At 43.1% G+C, this 19,036-nt stretch overlaps 1 protein-coding gene across 5 annotated transcripts in view; it reads right to left on the bottom strand.

The window, feature by feature from the left end:
* The window catches only part of HHAT (hedgehog acyltransferase), a 365,126-nt gene that overhangs the window by 229,573 nt on the left and 116,517 nt on the right, over positions 1-19,036 (bottom strand). For 4 of the 5 annotated variants that reach the window (XM_039528544.1, XM_039528543.1, XM_039528547.1 and 1 more), the window contains exon 9: positions 15,994-16,029. The exons of the other annotated variant lie outside the window; for it this stretch is intronic. In XM_039528544.1, the coding sequence (XP_039384478.1) occupies positions 15,994-16,029 (36 nt within the window). The remainder of the gene's footprint in view (positions 1-15,993; positions 16,030-19,036) is intronic. 5 annotated transcript variants of the gene reach the window in all.

The following is a 19,036-nucleotide window of genomic DNA, read 5'->3' as shown; positions in this document are numbered from 1 at the left end:
TTTCAGAGGACCCTGTTTCATAGTTTAAGACCAAAGTGTAACCTAATTTCCACAGTAGCTATTATAACTTGGAGGGGACTGTCCTCTATTACATTATGTATCTTAGATCCAACACTCTCTGCAAAGCCGGCATTGCCATGATTTATGCATAATCTGACAATGTTTTCTCATCTCCCTTTTTATGGTATTTCTCTATTTTATTTTTCAGAATTTGCCCTAGTAAAATGGTTTTCAGTCTGTGGTCTGCGGACCCCTGTGGGGCCAAAGACTTTGCCTAAGATTTCCAAAGGGGTCTGCACTGCTGTTTGAAATATTTTGGAGATCCGCAAATGAAAAAAAGGTTGAAAACCACTGCCCTATTAACCATGATGAGCAATATATATAGACTTTAAAGAAAGGATTGGATATTTCTTTTCAGTTCCCTTTCTTTCTCTTATTTTTTAACCTAAATTTCAGTGCGTAGTGGGAAGACTACAAATTTGGCAGTTACCGTCAGCCCTGTTTCATCATCTTTTTACTCCTTCTGTCTTGCAATCACATTTGCATGTTTTAATAAAGAGTTCATAATAAATATTGATACTTAGCTCTTATATAGTACTTTTTAATTCATGGATTTCAAAGCACTTTAAAAGGGAAGGTTATTATCCCCATTTTAGGAGGGTAAGTTAAGGCACAGAACCATTAAGTGACTTGCCTAAAACCACAGAGTTGGTCAGCTGAAAAGCTGGGACTAGACCTCATGTCTGACTCCCATCCCAGTGCAGTGCCCTGTCCCCTGAACAACAGTATCTGTTTCACAACACTTATTGCTCATGAATTTCAATCAATGATTCTAAATGCTTGACAAGTCTGAGAATCAATTCAGAGGGATTGTTTTAGATACAGCAGTTTAGTCAGTTTGCACATTAAAAGCTATCCTCTTATGCAGACAGTACTAGTAAATGAGTGGAAGCAAAAGAAAGTCTTGCTTTTATAGCACACTATTGTGACAGAAATAGTGCTTCTTACAAGGTTCAAAACAACAACGCTGGGATCAATTCTGCAATTACAGAGGGCATAGCCCTTATTGATATTTACAGACTATTCCGGGCCATAATAGCTACACAGGAGCTACTGACCTCATTCCCGTGTCTCGTTTATTTCTAGATTTGCGCGCGCGCACACACACACACAAAACCCTTCAAACCAGCAGATTGTACAGGTTGAGCAGGTAGTCTGTCACCCTGACTTCCTGTCACTGTTTTCTTTTCTTTCACCAATTAGTTGCACCTTGCCCTAATTTAGACTCTGAAACTACACGGACTTATGCATATGCTTAACTTGTTAATTCATTGAGACTACTCACAGCGCCTACATTCAAGCATGTGTATAAGTGTTTGCCGTATCAGGGCCTTAGATTGTAAGCTCTTTGGGGTAGGGATCATCTCTTGCTATGTATCTGTACACCACACAGCCCACTAGAGCCCTGATCTGATAGGGATAGCTAGGCACTACTGCTATACCAAAAATAAGTGGCAACAACTATAACTATCTTTGCTATCTCTAATGCCCTCTTTACCATATTATGTAGGTGCCCATAATACTTACACATACATACATGAGTAAAGGTTTGCAGGGTCAGGCCCATACAATGAACATCAGTCCCTCAAGTAACAGAATTGCCTTCTTTTTTTGGAGGGCAGGAAAAGTGGCTGGCTTCCCACTGGGGCACTCCTTTAAAGAAAGTCATCCTATTTGACATTAGTTCAATCCATGGTGGAAAGAAACAGGTTGCTTAGAACATCTGTTCTCAGAATCCTCCCCCATCCATGATCACACCCCTTTTGACATGCTGCCCCCTTCCTGAGTACATATTTTGCAGAGAATAAAGACAGATATGCGATGGTGGCAGAGAACACATATCAGGTCATATTTCCCTGGCTGCGGATTCCCCTTAGTGTGGGACAATCCCCAGAGGGCACAGAGTCATCATTGCGGGCTCTTATATCACTCCTTAGAACATCCAGTATGCAGGGAGAGGTGGTGACAACTGGTGGGGTATGATGAATTGGGGCTAAACCTGTACAACTAAAGAATTCTGACTGATATTGTGGAGTTGTTTTATGAAAATCTGCTTTGTCATTGAGGCCTTTAAGTATGTGGATCCCCCATTGCTGACATGGCCTGTAGTGTACACACTAGGCCAGCAATTCTCAGACTGAGGGTCATGAGGTTATTACCTGGGGGTTGTGAGTACATACCTCCTAGCTAGCTAGTAAGTCTGCTGTGAAAAGTGTGTTTTTTAATTTATACAGGGAGGTGGGGGGGGGTCGCACTCAGAGGTTTGCTGTGTGCAAAGGGTTGCCACTACAAAAAGGTTGAGAACCACTGCACTAGGCCAAAATACAAAGGGCCAGTGCTTAGGCCTCAGTGACCCTATTCAGGTGCAAACACCTGAACACTTGATGAGATGCATCCTTAGAAAACCAGTTTTAGCTTAACTCCTCTGAAGGGAGGGAGGGAAGAGGAGGAGAGGGTGGTGGGCAGCAGCCGTGAAAAACTACCCAGAAGATAGAAGGAAGTCAGGTGTGTTTAAATAGTGAGCCACACAAGAATGGTGGGGGCAGGAAGGAGGCAGACAGGAAGAGGAAGCATAGGGCAGGAAAGAGAAAGGTCACAGGAGCTGGAAAGGGGCTCCATGAGGGAGAGAGACCAGTTAGCATGCAACAGCCTGCATGAGGAGCAGGCACCCTGCCTGCCTGCTTTGCTCGACCCAGACGGTTGCCCAAGGGCTCACAAGGATGAGAGAGAGATTGTGGTTTCAGATGTTTACTGTTTTGATGTCCAGTGTAGTCAACTGTGTTTTTTACATGATTAATTATAAAAGAGCATAAAGAGGTGTGTGTGTGTGTGTGTGTGTGTGTGTGTGTGTGTGTGTGTGTGTGTGTGTGTGTGTGTGTGTGTGTGTGTGTGTGTGTGTGTGTGTGTGTGTGTGTGTGTGTGTTGCTTCACAACTACTGCATGCCCCTGAGAGAATTACATTGAGGTGGAGTTCTGAGAGAGGGGGGGTGTTTCAGTAACTAAGGTATCTTAGAGGGACCTAAGGCAGGTGGGCTGAGGAGCCCCATTTCCAAGAAGGTATAATGGACAGAGTCAGTGCCCAGGAAACATATCAGAGAGGCCAAGGGAGGAACCAGTGCTGCAGCTAGAAACTTGAAATATCCCAGGGATGTAGAGCAACGGAGGCTTGGATTCCCCTCACAGAGTCCTACTGGGTGGCGAGGAAGGGGCACTCACTAGAATCTGCAACAGGAGGTTATCAGGGAGAGGGTGTAGCTGGATCGTGCTGAGCTCCAGCTGGCCCTCGGATGATTCTTTGGGGTCCTGTCTGCCACTGTAAAACCAGAGCAGCCCCCATGTTGCTCTAATCTATGCCAGAACAGGGACTCGTGAAAATTTGGCTCCAGGATCAAGAAGCTGCAGCTGACTCCTTTACACTCCCTCTTCTCAACTGTGCCCACAGAAGCTGAGCATCTAGCCATACCTGTACAATATGCTGCATACAATTATTCTCCAAAATGTTAATACAAGGGCCCCCTCTGCTGGTAACAATGTTGCATAATAAGTAAAGCAAAGCAAATGCTCCGTAATAAAACTTGAGACAACATGGCTACCCCCTGAATATCACGCTCTCAGACTCAGCTTAAAATTCACATAAAATGGAAAAAAAACAAAACTGTATGCCCCCGTGGAAAAGATACTTCACAAAAATATTACTGATCAATGATTTATTTAAGTAATTTCTAGACTGTCAGAGAAAAGGCCTTAGTTGTTTAAAAATGTGTTATTTTTAGATGTGTTGAGAGAAACAGCACTGGAGGTAAATTATAACACATTTATCCTTAAAAACAAAGATGAAATATAACTGTGGAAGTGATAGCTGTTGAGAGTACAAAGGTTCAACCTAAACCATGTGCTGAGTAAGACCTTGCCTATGGCAGATGCACTGTCTGGGCTTATTTACCAGAAACTGAGAGTAGCAGACAACAGTATTTTCTTTCCACAGGCATTTTCTTTCCAATTATGTCTAAATCTCAACCTTGCCAGTAAACCATCATACAAATTTGACAAGCTGCTTTTTATATCTCACTTGAAATGTACAACTCCGCTCTCACATAAAATAATTATGAAACCTATTGGCTGGTCTGATTTGCTTTATGCCAATTGTGTCCTACTAATTGGAAGTAGTCACTCAGTCTGCCAAAAGCCCAAACGTGGGTCACAATTTGTGAAAAACATCCAAACAGATACACAATAGGATTAATCAAACAAGAAACTTAAAATCAAGCAGAATTCATTCATTCAGCAAATGATTCAGCAAAGCACTTAAGCACTTGTTTAGCTTTAACTGTAAGCATATGCTCAAGTGCTTTGCAGAATATGAGGCCCGAGTAACCTCTTATAACCACAGCTCTGAGATTCGGGAATGCAGTAACTTTGATTCTAATAGATGTGATGTCCTACAAAATGAAGAACATTTGTAAGCTCCAGGCCAAATCCTGCAGTCTATATTTAGACAAAACTTCCTCTGAAGTCTGTGGATCAGCATTAACCCCTGACATCACTGGAGTTATTACACCATGGATGAGTTCAGCACCTTCACAATCTCATCTGAATAAAGACAGGTTAGCATATTCCTTCCCATACTACAGGAGAACTATCCCATTCCATCTAGCGCCGTCAAATTATCTAAAATTGTTATTACAAAATGACATGCACTAAAAAAATACATCTCTAGTAGCTCAAAATATAATACAGCAGCTCAAAATACTCTGCAACATAAACAAACTGTTTTAATTCACAGTTGAGGGGGCGCATAAGCATGATGAGAGCTTTACCTTGTTAATCCCAACTTCCCTGCTCCAACTGTTTTTAAGTTAAATGTCAAATTTACATGAAATTTACATAAATACATGCCTTCGTTTATACAGAACCTAGCTTTATTTTTGCAACATACTCAATTACTAATTCATTATAACACAAACAGATTATATTCCACTATTCTAAAAATGTGATTCAGATTTAAAACTCTGACGACTATAAAGGGAACTTAATAGCAGCTGAGGGATTTATCATCATTCTTCATTATTGTATGGTCAAGCTTTTGTTAACAGCAATTTTGATTTTACTACATGCTGCTCCACTTTACAATACACTTAAAATCGCTATTAGCCAGTTCAATAATTCAGTTTTAATTTCACATAATCTAGATTAGCAGAGAGTCAAGAAAAGCTAATTTAATGTACTCTATCCAGCAAACAGCTGTTCAATGAGCCTACAGATGCTCCTGCTGAAATCCATGAGTGTTTAGCTGTAGACTTCAATGGGAGCCAGACAGTTTCAGAGGTGTTGAATGCTGACCCAACTCTGCTCCCTTTGAAGTCAGTGGGAGTTTTGCCATTGACTTGAACAGGAGCAGAGTTAGGCTAACGCTGAGCACTTTTGAAGTTCTCATTACATATGTCTACCATATAGATATGGTATTTATAGAGTGAGGTCCACAATGGACTTCCTAGAGTCGTCCTCTTCCTCTCTCCTCCCTGGTTACAGGTGGCTCTGCCTGGGGATAACTTTTTAAATCACCATATCCTCAGTATGGTGGTAATGCTTTGTCCAAGAGGAGGGTTTTACAACACAACCTATAAGTGGTCAGACGCTGGATTACTCTGGTCTCCTCTGGCAACTTGTTCTACAGCTGAACCCCTTTGACTGAGAAGACTTCACCTCCAGCTCTTCTCACTGGCTTCCTTTGTGGCTCTGTACTGTTCCAGAGGAGCACAGATAACCAGGAGGGTCAAAATTAGAGAAATGGTCCCTGGTGTAGCTATATGTAACGAGGGAAATACAACCTAGATGGAGCTACTATAAGTTGGGTGCATGACTGATTGGAACACCATTCCCAGAGAGAGTAGTTATCAGTGATTCACAATCAAATTGGAAAGGCATATCACGTGGGGTCCCACAGGGATCAGTTCTGGGTCCAGTTCTGTTCATCAATTATTTAGATAATGACACAGAGAGTACACTTAAAGTTTGCAGACGATACAAAGCTGGGAGGGGTTACAAGTGCTTTGGAGGATAGGATTAAAATTCATAATGATCTGGACAAACTGGAGAAATGGGCTGAAGTAAATAGAATTAAATTCAATAAGGACAAATGTGAAGTACTCCACTTAGGAAGGAACAATCAGTTGCACACATACAAAATGGGAAATGTCTGCCTAAAAAAGGAGTCCTGCAGAAAGGGATCTAGGGGTCATAGTGAATCATAAGCTAACTGAGTTGTAAAAAAAGCAAACATCATTCTGGGATGTATTAGCAGGAGTGTTGTAAGCAAAACATGAGAAGTAATTCTTCCGCTCTACTCTGCACTGATTAGGCCTCAACTGTACTGTGTCCAGTTTTGGGTGCCACATTTAAGAAAAGATGTGGACAAATTGGTGAAAGTCCAGAGAAGAGCAACAAAAATTATTAAAAGTCTAGAAGACCATGACCAATGAAGGAAGATTGAAAAAACTGGGTGAGAAGTGAAGACTGAGAGGGTACATGGTAACAGTTTTCAAGTTCATAAAAGGTTGTTACAAGGAGGAGGAAGAAAAATTATTTTCCTTAAACTCTGAGGATAGGACAAGAAGCAATGGGCTTAAATTGCAGTAAGGGAGGTTTAGGTTGGATATTAGGAAAAAATTCCTAACTGTCAGGGTGGTTAAACACTGGAATAAATTGCCTAGTAAGTGGAATCGTCATCACTGGAGATTTTTAAGAGCAGGTTACACAAACACTTGTCGGGGATGGTCTAAATAATACTTAGACCTGCCATGAGTTCAGAGGACTGGACTAGATGAACTCTCGAGGTTCCTTCCAGTCCTATGATTCTAGACTGTGCTGACACACGGCTGGCTTTGAATAAATCGGTATCAAGGCTTAGAACTGAGATCAGAAGCAGAGATGGTGCCAGTGCAGAGAATCAAAAAACAGTTTTTGCTGTTACTTTGGTTTTAAACAGACACATGCTTCACCAGCTAGAGCCCCTGCACTGCATAAGAACATAAGAAAGGCCGTACCGGGTCAGACCAAAGGTCCATCTAGCCCAGTATCTGTCTACCGACAGTGGCCAATGCCAGGTGCCCCTGAGGGAGTGAACCTAACAGGCAATGATCAAGTGATCTCTCTCCTGCCATCCATCTCCATCCTCTGACGAACAGAGGCTAGGGACACCATTCTTACCCATCCTGGCTAATAGCCATTTACGGACTTAGCCACCATGAATTTATCCAGTCCCCTTTTAAACATTGTTATAGTCCTAGCCTTCACAACCTCCTCAGGTAAGGAATTCCACAAGTTGACTGTGCGCTGCGTGAAGAAGAACTTCCTTTTATTTGTTTTAAATCTGCTGCCTATTAATTTCATTTGGTGACCCCTAGTTCTTGTATTATGGGAATAAGTAAATAACTTTTCCTTATCCACTTTCTCAACATCACTCATGATTTTATATACCTCTATCATGTCCCCCCTTAGTCTTCTCTTTTCCAAACTGAAGAGTCCTAGCCTCTTTAATCTTTCCTCATATGGGACCCTCTCTAAACCCCTAATCATTTTAGTTGCTCTTTTCTGAACCTTTTCTAGTGCTAGAATATCTTTTTTGAGGTGAGGAGACCACATCTGTACACAGTATTCGAGATGTGGGCGTACCATGGATTTATATACGGGCAATAATATATTCTCAGTCTTATTCTCTATCCCCATTTAATGATTCCTAACATCCTGTTTGCTTTTTGACCGCCTCTGCACACTGCGTGGACATCTTTTATTTTACATTTATCCACATTAAATTTCATTTGCCATTTTGTTGCCCAATCACTTAGTTTTGTGAGATCTTTTTGAAGTTCTTCACAATCTGCTTTGGTCTCAACTATCTTGAGTAGTTTAGTATCATCTGCAAACTTTGCCACCTCACTGTTTACCCCTTTCTCCAGATCATTTATGAATAAATTGAATAGGATTGGTCCTAGGACTGACCCTTGGGGAACACCACTAGTTACCCTCTCCATTCTGAGAATTTACCATTAATTCCTACCCTTTGTTCCCTGTCCTTTAACCAGTTCTCATTCCATGAAAGGACCTTTCCTTTTATCCCATGACAGCTTAATTTACGTAAGTGCCTTTGGTGAGGGACCTTGTCAAAGGCTTTCTGGAAATCTAAGTACACTATGTCCACCGGATCCCCCTTGTCCACATGTTTGTTGACCCCTTCAAAGAACTCTAATAGATTAGTAAGACACAGTTTCCCTTTACAGAAACCATGTTGACTATTGCTCAAGAGTTTATGTTTTTCTATGTGTCTGACAATTTTATTCTTTACTACTGTTTCAACTAATTTGCCCGGTACCGACATTAGACTTACCGGTCTGTACTTGCCGGGATCACCCCTAGAGCCCTTTTTAAATATTGGCGTTACATTAGCTAACTTCCAGTCATTGGGTACTGAAGCCGATTTAAAGGACAGGTTACAAACCTTAGTTAATAGTTCTGCAACTTCACATTTGAGTTCTTTCAGAACTCTTGGGTGAATGCCATCTGGTCCCGGTGACTTGTTAATGTTCTTGTCACCTACAAAAGCCAGCTCAGGTTTGGGAATCTCCCTAACATCCTCAACCGTGAAGACTGAAGCAAAGAATCCATTTAGTTTCTCCGCAATGACTTTATCATCTTTAAGCGCTCCTTTTGTATTTTCATCGTCAAGGGGCCCCACTGGTTGTTTAGCAGGCTTCCTGCTTCTGATGTACTTAAACATTTTGTTATTACCTTTGGAGTTTTTGGCTAGCTGTTCTTCAAACTCCTCTTTGGCTTTTCTTATTACACTCTTGCACTTAAGTTGGCAGTGTTTGTGCTCCTTTCTATTTGCCTCACTAGGATTTGACTTCCACTTTTTAAAGGAAGTCTTTTTATCTCTCACTGGATAAAAATCCAGTCCCATATACCCTGAGTTATAATGAACCAGTGTGAAAGTGACAAATGTAGGAATCACCCTGGTTTAATTCCTCTCCAGGTGGGAGGTTAGGAAGTTTCCTAGCAAGCTGCACATGCCATAAAGCATATTGTGTTACTGACGCACTTGATGGTTTAGGCTTAGTGATAAATCAAACAGGACCATGAGGTTTTGCACCGCTTTGGTGGACAGGGTTGAATGCCCGCTGTTCTTTATCCAAGAGCTGATCTCTTCTAGGCATTGTGACATCCTTCTGATGGCACTGAATGCAACTGTGGAAAATGAGATATACAGATGGGCATTCATGGGCATAATGTTGGCAGTGGGGCACAGTGTCTTGCTTTTCCAAATAGCCTCATGTAGACATTAAGAGGATGGAAGAAAGGACAGATTCCTGTGGATTTCCAAAATTGAGTGTTCTTGCAGAGGAGGATTTACTTCTCTTGGTCCTGTCTGAAGAGGAATGATTGGAGCCTCTTCAGTGTTGTGCTGTCTATTCCAGCTATAATCATGTAAGAGTGTCAGTAACACCCTGTGGTCAACTGTGTCAAAAGTAGCAGACTGCTATGTGGTCTCTGTCCATTGTCATGAAGAAGACAGCTTTTAGGGGCACTTAGGCTGCCTCCCTGCTATGCCCCAGCATGAAGCCTGATTCAGAAGCATCCAGATGTTGACTGATGTCGCATTCTGTTGGAGCATGGGGTCACTTCGTTCTCAAATATTTTGCCTAGGAACTAGCCTTCAGGCATGGCAATAGCAGGAGAGATTGTATACATCAGATGTTAGCTTTGAGGATTGAATAGACTACGCTATTTTTCAGGGAAGTTGGTAGACTTGCTTCTCTGACAGAGGCATGGAAAGCATTGTTCTTCGCTGGTTTTCACCAGCCATGAGGGAACGGATTCCCTGGTGGTAGTACAAAAATATTTCACAGAGGCTCTTGAGCTTCAGTGAGTGGCTGTACTTGCCGGAAAAGCTGCAAGTAGATAGAGACTGTTAAAAGCTTTAATAAGGAAATCTGATGTCTTTTGGAGGGCATTGTGTGCAAGCATAAGTGACAGAAACTTTTCTTTTTCTATTTTTCAAAATGCTGATCCCTTGCTCGCCTTTCTGAGCAAACAATGCTGATTAATCAGGGACTCCCTCATTTTTAAATTCAGTGAACAAGCCACTTATCAACCCAGCAGATGGTTCATTATCAAAATTCTGTTAGTCTTTTGGTAGCACTGATATATGCAGGACCCAGTGGGAGTTCACAAAGAATGAAAATAGGAGATGAATAGACTGATGAACAGACTTTCCCTTTTAATCCTCTGGCTCTTCATAACAGTCATATTTAGAAGTCTAAATGCCTCTTTCTTGTGGGGTCACTTCTGCCCTCACATACAGGTGTCCTGGATCTCACCAAAGCCAATGGGAATTGCATACACTTATTACAAATTTGATCCTATAAGCCAAATGATGGCTGGTTCCACATAAATGTGGTAAAGAAGAGGATTAGGCTAGAAGTCTTTCCCTCCTAGGACCTGAGAGGCATGGGGCAAGCAGCTAATGTCTTTGGCAGAGCTAGTGGCTCCAGAGGGGGCAAGTCTAGATGGGACTAGGGATTGTGGTCCTTCTGCTCTGTGCTTCAAAGGTAAAGCATGAGCTGTTTCATAGACTCATAGACTTTAAGGTCAGAAGGGACCATTATGATCATCTAGTCTGACCTCCTGCACAACGCAGGACACAGAATCTCACCCACCCACTCCTGTAACAAACCCCTAACGTCTGAGTTATTGAAGTTATTGAAGTCCTCAAATTGTGGTTTGAAGACCTCAAGCTGCAGAGAATCCTCCAGCAAGTGACCCGTGCCCCACGCTGCAGAGGAAGGTGAAAAACCTCCAGGGCCTCTGCCAATCTGCCCTGGAGGAAAATTCCTTCCCGACCCGAAATATGGCGATCAGTGAAACCCTGAGCATGTGGGCAAGACTCACCAGCCAGACACCCAGGAAAGAATTCTCTGTAGTAACTCAGATCCCACCCCATCTAACATCACATCACAGACCACTGGGCATACTTACCTACTGATAATCAAAGATCAGTTGCCAAATTAATTGCAAAAATCAGGCTATCCCATCATACCATCCCGTCCATAAACTTATCAAGCTTAGTCTTAAAGCCAGATATGTCTTTTGCCCCCACTACTCCCCTTGGAAGGCTGTTCCAGAACTTCACTCCTCTAATGGTTAGAAACCTTCATCTAATTTCAAGTCTAAACTTCCTAGTGTCCAGTTTATATCCATTTGTTCTTGTGTCCACATTGGTACTAAGCTTAAATAATTCCTCTCCCTCCCTAATATTTATCCCTCTGATATATTTATAAAGAGCAATCATATCCCCCCTCAACCTTCTTTTGGTTAGGCTAAACAAGCCAAGCTCTTTCAGTCTCCTTTCATAAGATAGGTTTTTCATTCCTCGGATCATCTTAGTAGCCCTTCTCCATTATGCCTCTTCAGAGGCCTGGTGTCTCCAGGTACTGCTGCACAGGCAAGGCACCTCTGCTACCTCCCAGAGGAGGCATAATTTAGCATTATATGAGGAAACACTCTCACATGTTCCCAATCTCATCTAATCAAATACCCTGTTTTCAAACAGGGCTTACTTGCTTTATTTGCTTATTTGTCTCCCCAACGTCTTCACAATCATGACATTATAAAATGGTTTAGTTAGGAGGGGAATCAGCTAAAGGAAAGGGGAGGGAAAGAGGAGGACAGGGCAGGGAAGAGAATAGGGTACCAAGGACACGTGTAGAGGGAAGCTGAGGTGATGACACTGAGAGAGAAGGTTGGAGCAAACAGTCAGCACAGGGCAAAGTCCAGTCTAAACTGTAGAGAGTTCTCTAAATATCCAAAGGTCCCTGCTTTGGCTACTTTTGTTCCTACTGGCTAGTGTCTCCAGCTGGCTCCTTCCCTGATGTTTTTTTTCAGAGGGAAGCACGATCTGAGTCCTAGAGCTCTCAGGTTTGGGGGTCTCCCCTAAACAGTTTTGGGGGTGGGGTGCCTGATGGGTGAAATGGTGGTCCCAGCTTAGCCCCATTTTGCCCTCTCCCCAACAGTGCAGCAGTCTCTGCTTTGGCGGGTCCTACAGGCTGGAGTCTCTGGCAGTTAAGTTTCTCTCTAATGTAGAATGCAATCTACCACATCCTCTCACTCCATCCGTACATTTAAAAGGTGGGACTTTTATACCTAGTTTATCTTAGAACAATATCAAAAGTGCACCTCAAGCACCCCTGCACCCACAAAAGAGAATTCCTTTTTCATACAACCTTTAATGAAACAGATTAAAGAATATTTGTGTGGCTGAAATTTCTGTGTCATGCCTTTAAAAGACAGACAATCATGCAGCCCATTTAGCCTTTAGTCACTGTCACCGTATGTGCACTGGATGCTGCTGACAGACGCGGTACTGCAGTGCTACACAGCAGCATTCATTTGCCTTAGCAAGGTAGCAGAGACGGTTAACAGCTATAGCATCGTCTGCAACTGGAAATTGGCGATGACTGTTATCAGTCCTTTTGTACCATCTGCTGCTGTCATGGGTGCTCCTGGCTGGCCTCGCTGAGGTCGGCAGGGGGCGCATGGACAAAAATGGGAATGACTCCCCAGGTCATTCCCTTCTTTATGTTTTGTCTAAAAACAGAGTCAGTCCTGCCTAGAATATGGGGCAAGTCTACTAGAGAACCAGAGAGCACAGCCGATCCGGGTCAGAGCCCCAGAGATCCCGCAGAAATGATGATGCCATTCTAGGGGGTGCCCCTGCAACAACCCCACCCATTGCTTCCCTCCTTCCCCAACCCTCCTGGGCTACCGTGGCAGTCCCCCCGCCCATTTGTGTGATGAAGTAATAAAGAATAAGAAACACTGACTTTTTAGTGAGATAAAATGAGGGGGAGGCAACCTCCCACTGCTATGATAGTCCAGGCAGTACAGATTCTTCATTAGACATGAAAGGGGGGGGGCTGATGGAGCTCAGCCCCCAGTTGCTATGATGAGGACGGGTTTCAATCCTTTTGCACCATCTGCCGGGAATGATCAGGAGTCATCCCCATTGCTGACCAGGCGCCCCCGGGTGACCTCACCGAGGCCAGCCAGGAGCACTCACGGGATGATGAGGACGGTTTTCCACCATTTTGTACCGTCTGCCATCAGGAAAGGAAGGGGAGGGAATGCTGCTGTTCAGCACCGCAGCACCGCGTCTACCAGCAGCATGCAGACGACATACGGTGACATTGAAAAAAGGTGAGAAACGATTTTTTCTCTTTTCTTTGAGGGGGGAGAGTGGGGGTAAATTGACGACATATTCCCTGAACCATCCGGGACAATGTTTTTGACCCTTCAGGCATTGGGAGCTCAGCCAAGAATGCAAATGCTTTTCGGAGACTGCGGGGACTGTGGGATAGCTGGAGTCCTCAGTCCCGCCTCCCTCCCTCCATGAGCGTCCATTTGATTCTTTGGCTTTCCATTACGCTTGTCACGCAGCACTGTGTTGAGTCCCTGCTGTGGCCTCTGTCTGGAGATTTTTTCAAATGCTTTGGCATTTCGTCTTCTGGAACGGAGCTCTGATACAACAGATTTGTCTCCCCATACAGCGATCAGATCCAGTATCTCCCGTACAGTCCGTGCTGATCAGCGCTCCACGCTGGGCAAACAGGAAATGAAATTCAAAAGTTCGCGGGGCTTTTCCTGTCTACCTGGCCCGTGCATCCGCGTTCAGATGGCTTTCCAGAGTGGTCACAATGGTGCACTATGGGATACCGCCCGGAGGCCAATACCGTCAAATTGCGGCCACACTAACCCTAATCCGACATGGCAATACCAATTTCAGCGCTACTCCCCTCGTCGGGGAGGAGTACAGAAATCGGTTTTAAGAGCCCTTTATATTGATATAAAGGGCTTCGTTGTGTGGACGGGTGCAGGGTTAAATCGGTTTAATGCTGCTAAATTCGGTATAAACGCGTAGTGTAGACCAGGCCTAAGGCTCCAAGAACCAACGGTGTCTATCCTGTCATTAAGGACAAAACAACAAATTACTGCAGGAGGCCCTCTGTGTAGCATTAAAGGATGGGGCCTTAAACAAGAAAGAAAACATTCAGCTCATTCAAATTCAGTGGCAGCTTGCTGTGCAGTGATTATACAAACAATAGCAAACCCAATGTTACATCTCAATGGGATGTAAAATACTGTTGTATATTTTTATAAGAGTAACATCTGATTATATTCCTCAGTATGAAGTAATTGAAAGTGACTCTCCTGTGACAGAAGCATTGCTATTGACTTGTTTTTGGTACATCTACAGTCAATGTGATAATAGTCTCGCTTATGAAATTATTTGTATTCTTAAGAGATTCCATTGTTCATAGTCTAAGGAGACAATCCTCTTTACACCAGTGACTTATTTTTGTTAAAAATAACTATCAAATGATCAGCAGAAATGACAATGCTGGTAGGATAGAATTTATAACGTCATTGCAATGTACAATATTTTCAAAACTTTAACTGTGCACTAAAAATGCAGATGTGTTTAGTGATTTTAGTCATCTCTTCACTGAAGCCAGAACAACTATTACATCCAAAAACGACATTAAGAAGAACATTAAGGTTGCAAAGTCAAGCACTCAAGAATTAGGAAATGCCAGAATTAAGTTTGTCTGTGCAACATTAATTCAGAGCCATTGTGAGAATGTCTGATAAAAGATTTTAATTACAAGTTAACATACTATTTTTTCCACAGGACCCCTGTCTCATTCAGTGATGGATGGCGCTTAATAAGCAGCTATTCAATATTTTTTTTGTCCTAACTTTCAATGTGTGGCCCCATATATTACTTACTGCAGACTATTTAAACCCTGCTCAGAACTCCAAATTATTAATTTCTTTGTGGGCTTTTCTATGGTGTTCGTCACCATAGTATTTGAATGCTTCACAAACATGACAATGTATTGTCACATTCACATATTTCTCTGTGAGATAATGGTATGAACCTCATTTTACACACGGGGAACTGAGGCACAGATATAAAAAATAAAAAAGTGTCAACTGATTTTGGGTGCCCCATTTGGGATCCTAGGGTCTGATTTTTCAGAATGCTTAGCATTATATAGCACTTTATATGTCAAAAGCACAGCTCCCATTCATTTCAGTTGCAGCTCTGAGTGCTTAACATTTCTATAAATCAGACCTCCATGGTTTCAAGGTGGACACCCAGAAAATGAAGAACACACAACGACAATTAGTGGCCACCTGTTATAAGTTTGGTTTAACGGACTTGTCCAGCATCACAAAGGAACTCTCTGGCAGAGGCAAGGACAGAATCCAGTTCTTGAGGGTGGAAGTCAACTGCCTTTACCATGAGACTCCCTTTTCTCTTTCTGAAATTCCCTGCATCATTCACTACACACCTTCCAACTTGTGCAACAAACAAAGCTGGGTCCTATAGACAATAGCCTCCTTCTCTATCTAACCCTGATTCATTGTCTGAGCACAGTCTGTCTTACGCATTGACTAAGACAGGTTTTCCACTGGGACAACAAAAGGCACTTCCCTGCCAAAAAGACAATCCCCTGTGAAATTTCAAGTCCTTGCACCAAAGCGATCCTGAGACCCTGGATCTTATCAATTAAATAGTTATAAGAACGTATTTAACATGTTAAAACAATGCATGTATTTTTGTCTTATCTCATTCTCAGAAATGGCTAAACCATTTTTGCTGAGATTTCAAAAATCACCCTGAAGTAGACACCCAATATGGAAAATTTCAGGCTGAACAATTACAGTTTGGCAAAGTTGTAAGTAACTGAAAACAAGGTCTTATAAGGAAAATTGTCATATAGCCTTAAAAATAGGCAGCACTACCAGCACTGCCTAAAATAAGAAACCGGCTGTTCACTGGAGTTCTATTACAGTTTAATGATATCATTAGCTTACCTGATAAGAAAATGATGCAGTCCAACATCAAAACTTCTGGAAGAAAAACAATACAACATATTTTAAGTACTCAGACACAAGAGTAATGAGTATTATAGAAACACTCAACCTCAAAATAATCAAATTTAATTAACTACAATAAAATTACTTCTACATCTTATGCACTGCAATGCCTAAGATAGACCAAAGAAGTATAACATACAATTTCATGTAATTTAGGCAACAACATACATGAAATGTCAGATAATCATCTAGAGGAAAGACTTGAATTCACTTATAGTCAAGTTCGAGAATTTCCATGACCCGATGTCTGTTCAATAAGGCAGGGCCATGAAGGATGGTATAGTTAATGGAGAATATGAGCGGATTTGTTTTCAGAGCCCTGGAAGCAAGCCTCCCAGCCTGGGTGGAGAGACTCAGGTTCATGCCACACTGCTAAAAAATAGTCATATAGACTTTGCCACTTGTGCAGAAACTCCGGCTCTGAAGCGTAGGGAGCAGGAGGGGCCTCAGAGTTCGAGCTCCAGCACAAGCCACAGCTTCGAAGCGCTGTCTACTCAGCTATTTTTAGAGCACTACCACAAGCCCTGCTAACCCAAGTCTGTGGACCCGGCCTGGGATGTGTAGACATACAATGGTGGCTTAAAGCTATCTTTGTTCCCCTCTTCTGGATTTGCTCCAAAATACCCTTCAGCCAAATCTGGAGCATCCAGCCCATGAACTGTAGTTGACAAAAATCAATAAAACTGCAGGAAAATTAGTCATCTGAATTTTGAAAATCTACTTGGTATCTGCATATACTTTTCTAAGGAATGTAGGAGTCCTGCAATATATTCCCAGACCAGCTGGATATAAATAATGGCACAGCTATACAAGTATTGTTTATGGGCTAGATTAAACCTTGTTATGAGCAGAGTTAAAACCTCATCAACAATGATGCATGAACACATCCTTCCTCATTTAATACAGTTGTAAGAGACAGTAAAGGGGCCACATCTAAAACAAGGCCTAACAGAACCTGTCCAGAAACTAGCACTGTGTGGGCAAAGGGTTCCACAGGTATTGTTTTAACCAGGTGAGTGGGCATGTCTGTAGGCGAAAAAGACAAGCTGGGAGGGAGGACAAAAGACAAAGGCCTGGTCTACACTAGGCGTTTAAATCGGTTTTAGGAGCGTAAAACCGATTTAACGCCACAACCGTCCACACTAGGAGGCACCTTATATCGATTTTAATGGCTCTTTAAATCGGTTTCTGTACTCCTGCCCGACGAGAGGAGTAGCGCTAATATCGGTATTAACATATCGGAATAGGGTTAGTGTGGCGCAATCGGTATTGGCCTCCGGGAGCTATCCCACAGTGCACCACTGACCGCTCTGGACAGCATTCTCAACTCGGATGCACTGGCCAGGTAGACAGGAAAAGCCCCGCGAACTTTTGAAATTCATTTCCTGCTTCGACAGTGTGGAGAGCTCATCATCACAGGTGACCACGCACAGCTCATCAGCACAGTTAACAATGCTGTCGCCTGAGAATCGAAAAAGAGCCCCAGCATGGACCGCTCAGGAGGTAATGGATCTGATCGCTATATGGGAAGATGATTCAGTGCTAACAGAACTGCGTTCCAAAAGACGAAATGAAAAAGTATTTGAAAGAATTTCTAAGGCTATGACGGATAAAGGCCACAGCAGGGACTCCGTGCAGTGCAGAGTGAAAGTTAAGGAGCTCAGACAAGCCTACCAGAAAACCAAAGAAGCAAGCGGAAGGTCCGGGCAGGTCGAAAAACATGCCGCTTCTATGCTGAGCTGCACGCAATTTTAGGGGGCTGCGCCACAAGTACCCCACCCCTGACCGTGGATTCCGAGGTGGGGGTTGTAATCTCTGCCATGTCTGAGGATTATGCAGACGGAGAAGATGAAGAGGAAGAAGAAGAGGAAGACCTCGCAGAGAGCACACAGCACTCCGTGAACCCCAGCAGCCAGGAGCTTTTTATCACCCTGACGGAATTACCCTGCTCCCAGCCCTCACAAGCAACTATTCCAGAGAATGACGCCCTGGAAGGGAGCTCTGGTGAGTGTACCTTTGCAAACAGCAAACAGTGTTTTTTAAGCAAGCCTTTTTTAATGATTGATTTGCCCAGAGGACTTGGGATGCATTCGCAGACAGTATAGTTACTTAGAAAAGTTTGTTAACATGTCCGGGGATTGAGAGGAAATCCTCCAGGGACATCTCGATGAAGCGCTCCTGTAGGTACTCCAGAAGCCTTTGCAGAAGGTTTCTGGGCAAGGCATCCTTGTTCCGCCCACCATGGTAGGACACTTTACCATGCCATGCATGTAGCAAGTAATCAGGTATCACTGCGTGGCAAAGCATCGCAGCGTATGGTCTCGGGGACTGCTGGCATTCAAGAAGCATCCGCTCTTTATCTTGTTCTGTTATCCTCAGCAAAGTGATATCGTTCAGGATAACCTGGTTAAAAATCAGGAATTTAAGTAAGGGGGGTGGCCATTTTTCTACTGGTTTCGTGGAATGCAGCAGCTTAAAAGACACTTTCCTGCAGTGAAGCGGGGAGGAGGAGTGAAATGCCGATGATCTTTTCTGTTTGGTCACCGTGGGTGGGGGGGAAGGTTGTTGATTAGCCGGGAGCTAGCGTGGTATTAGCCATGCGGGGGGAGGGGTAAATCACTGAGACAGTGGCTTACCATGGCCGCATGCAAGCTGAATTCTGATGCCTGGACCTGATGTGTCTGTGAGATCTGTAAACCCAGAGCTGCAAACGGTCACTATTAAGATGAAAAATGCGACCTTGTAGGAAATCACATGTGCTAGGTGAATAGTGATGTTCACTGTGAAACAGTATAACCATTGTTCTGTAAAATGTATCTTTCTAAATATTTATCTCCCTCATGCAGCTGTCCTCCATCCCAAAGGCTAGCACAGATAAGGCGGAGGAAAAGAAGACGCGAGATGAGATGTTCTCGGATATTATGGAAGTTACACGCAATGAAAGAGCTCATCTGAATGAGTGGAAGGACGTGGTTTCAAA

This window comes from Mauremys reevesii, linkage group 3 (assembly GCF_016161935.1).
Source record: "Mauremys reevesii isolate NIE-2019 linkage group 3, ASM1616193v1, whole genome shotgun sequence".
In the NCBI taxonomy this organism is placed as follows: Eukaryota; Metazoa; Chordata; order Testudines; family Geoemydidae; genus Mauremys; species Mauremys reevesii.
Note: the sequence above shows the minus strand (reverse complement) of the source record. Positions and strands in the feature narration are given on the sequence as shown.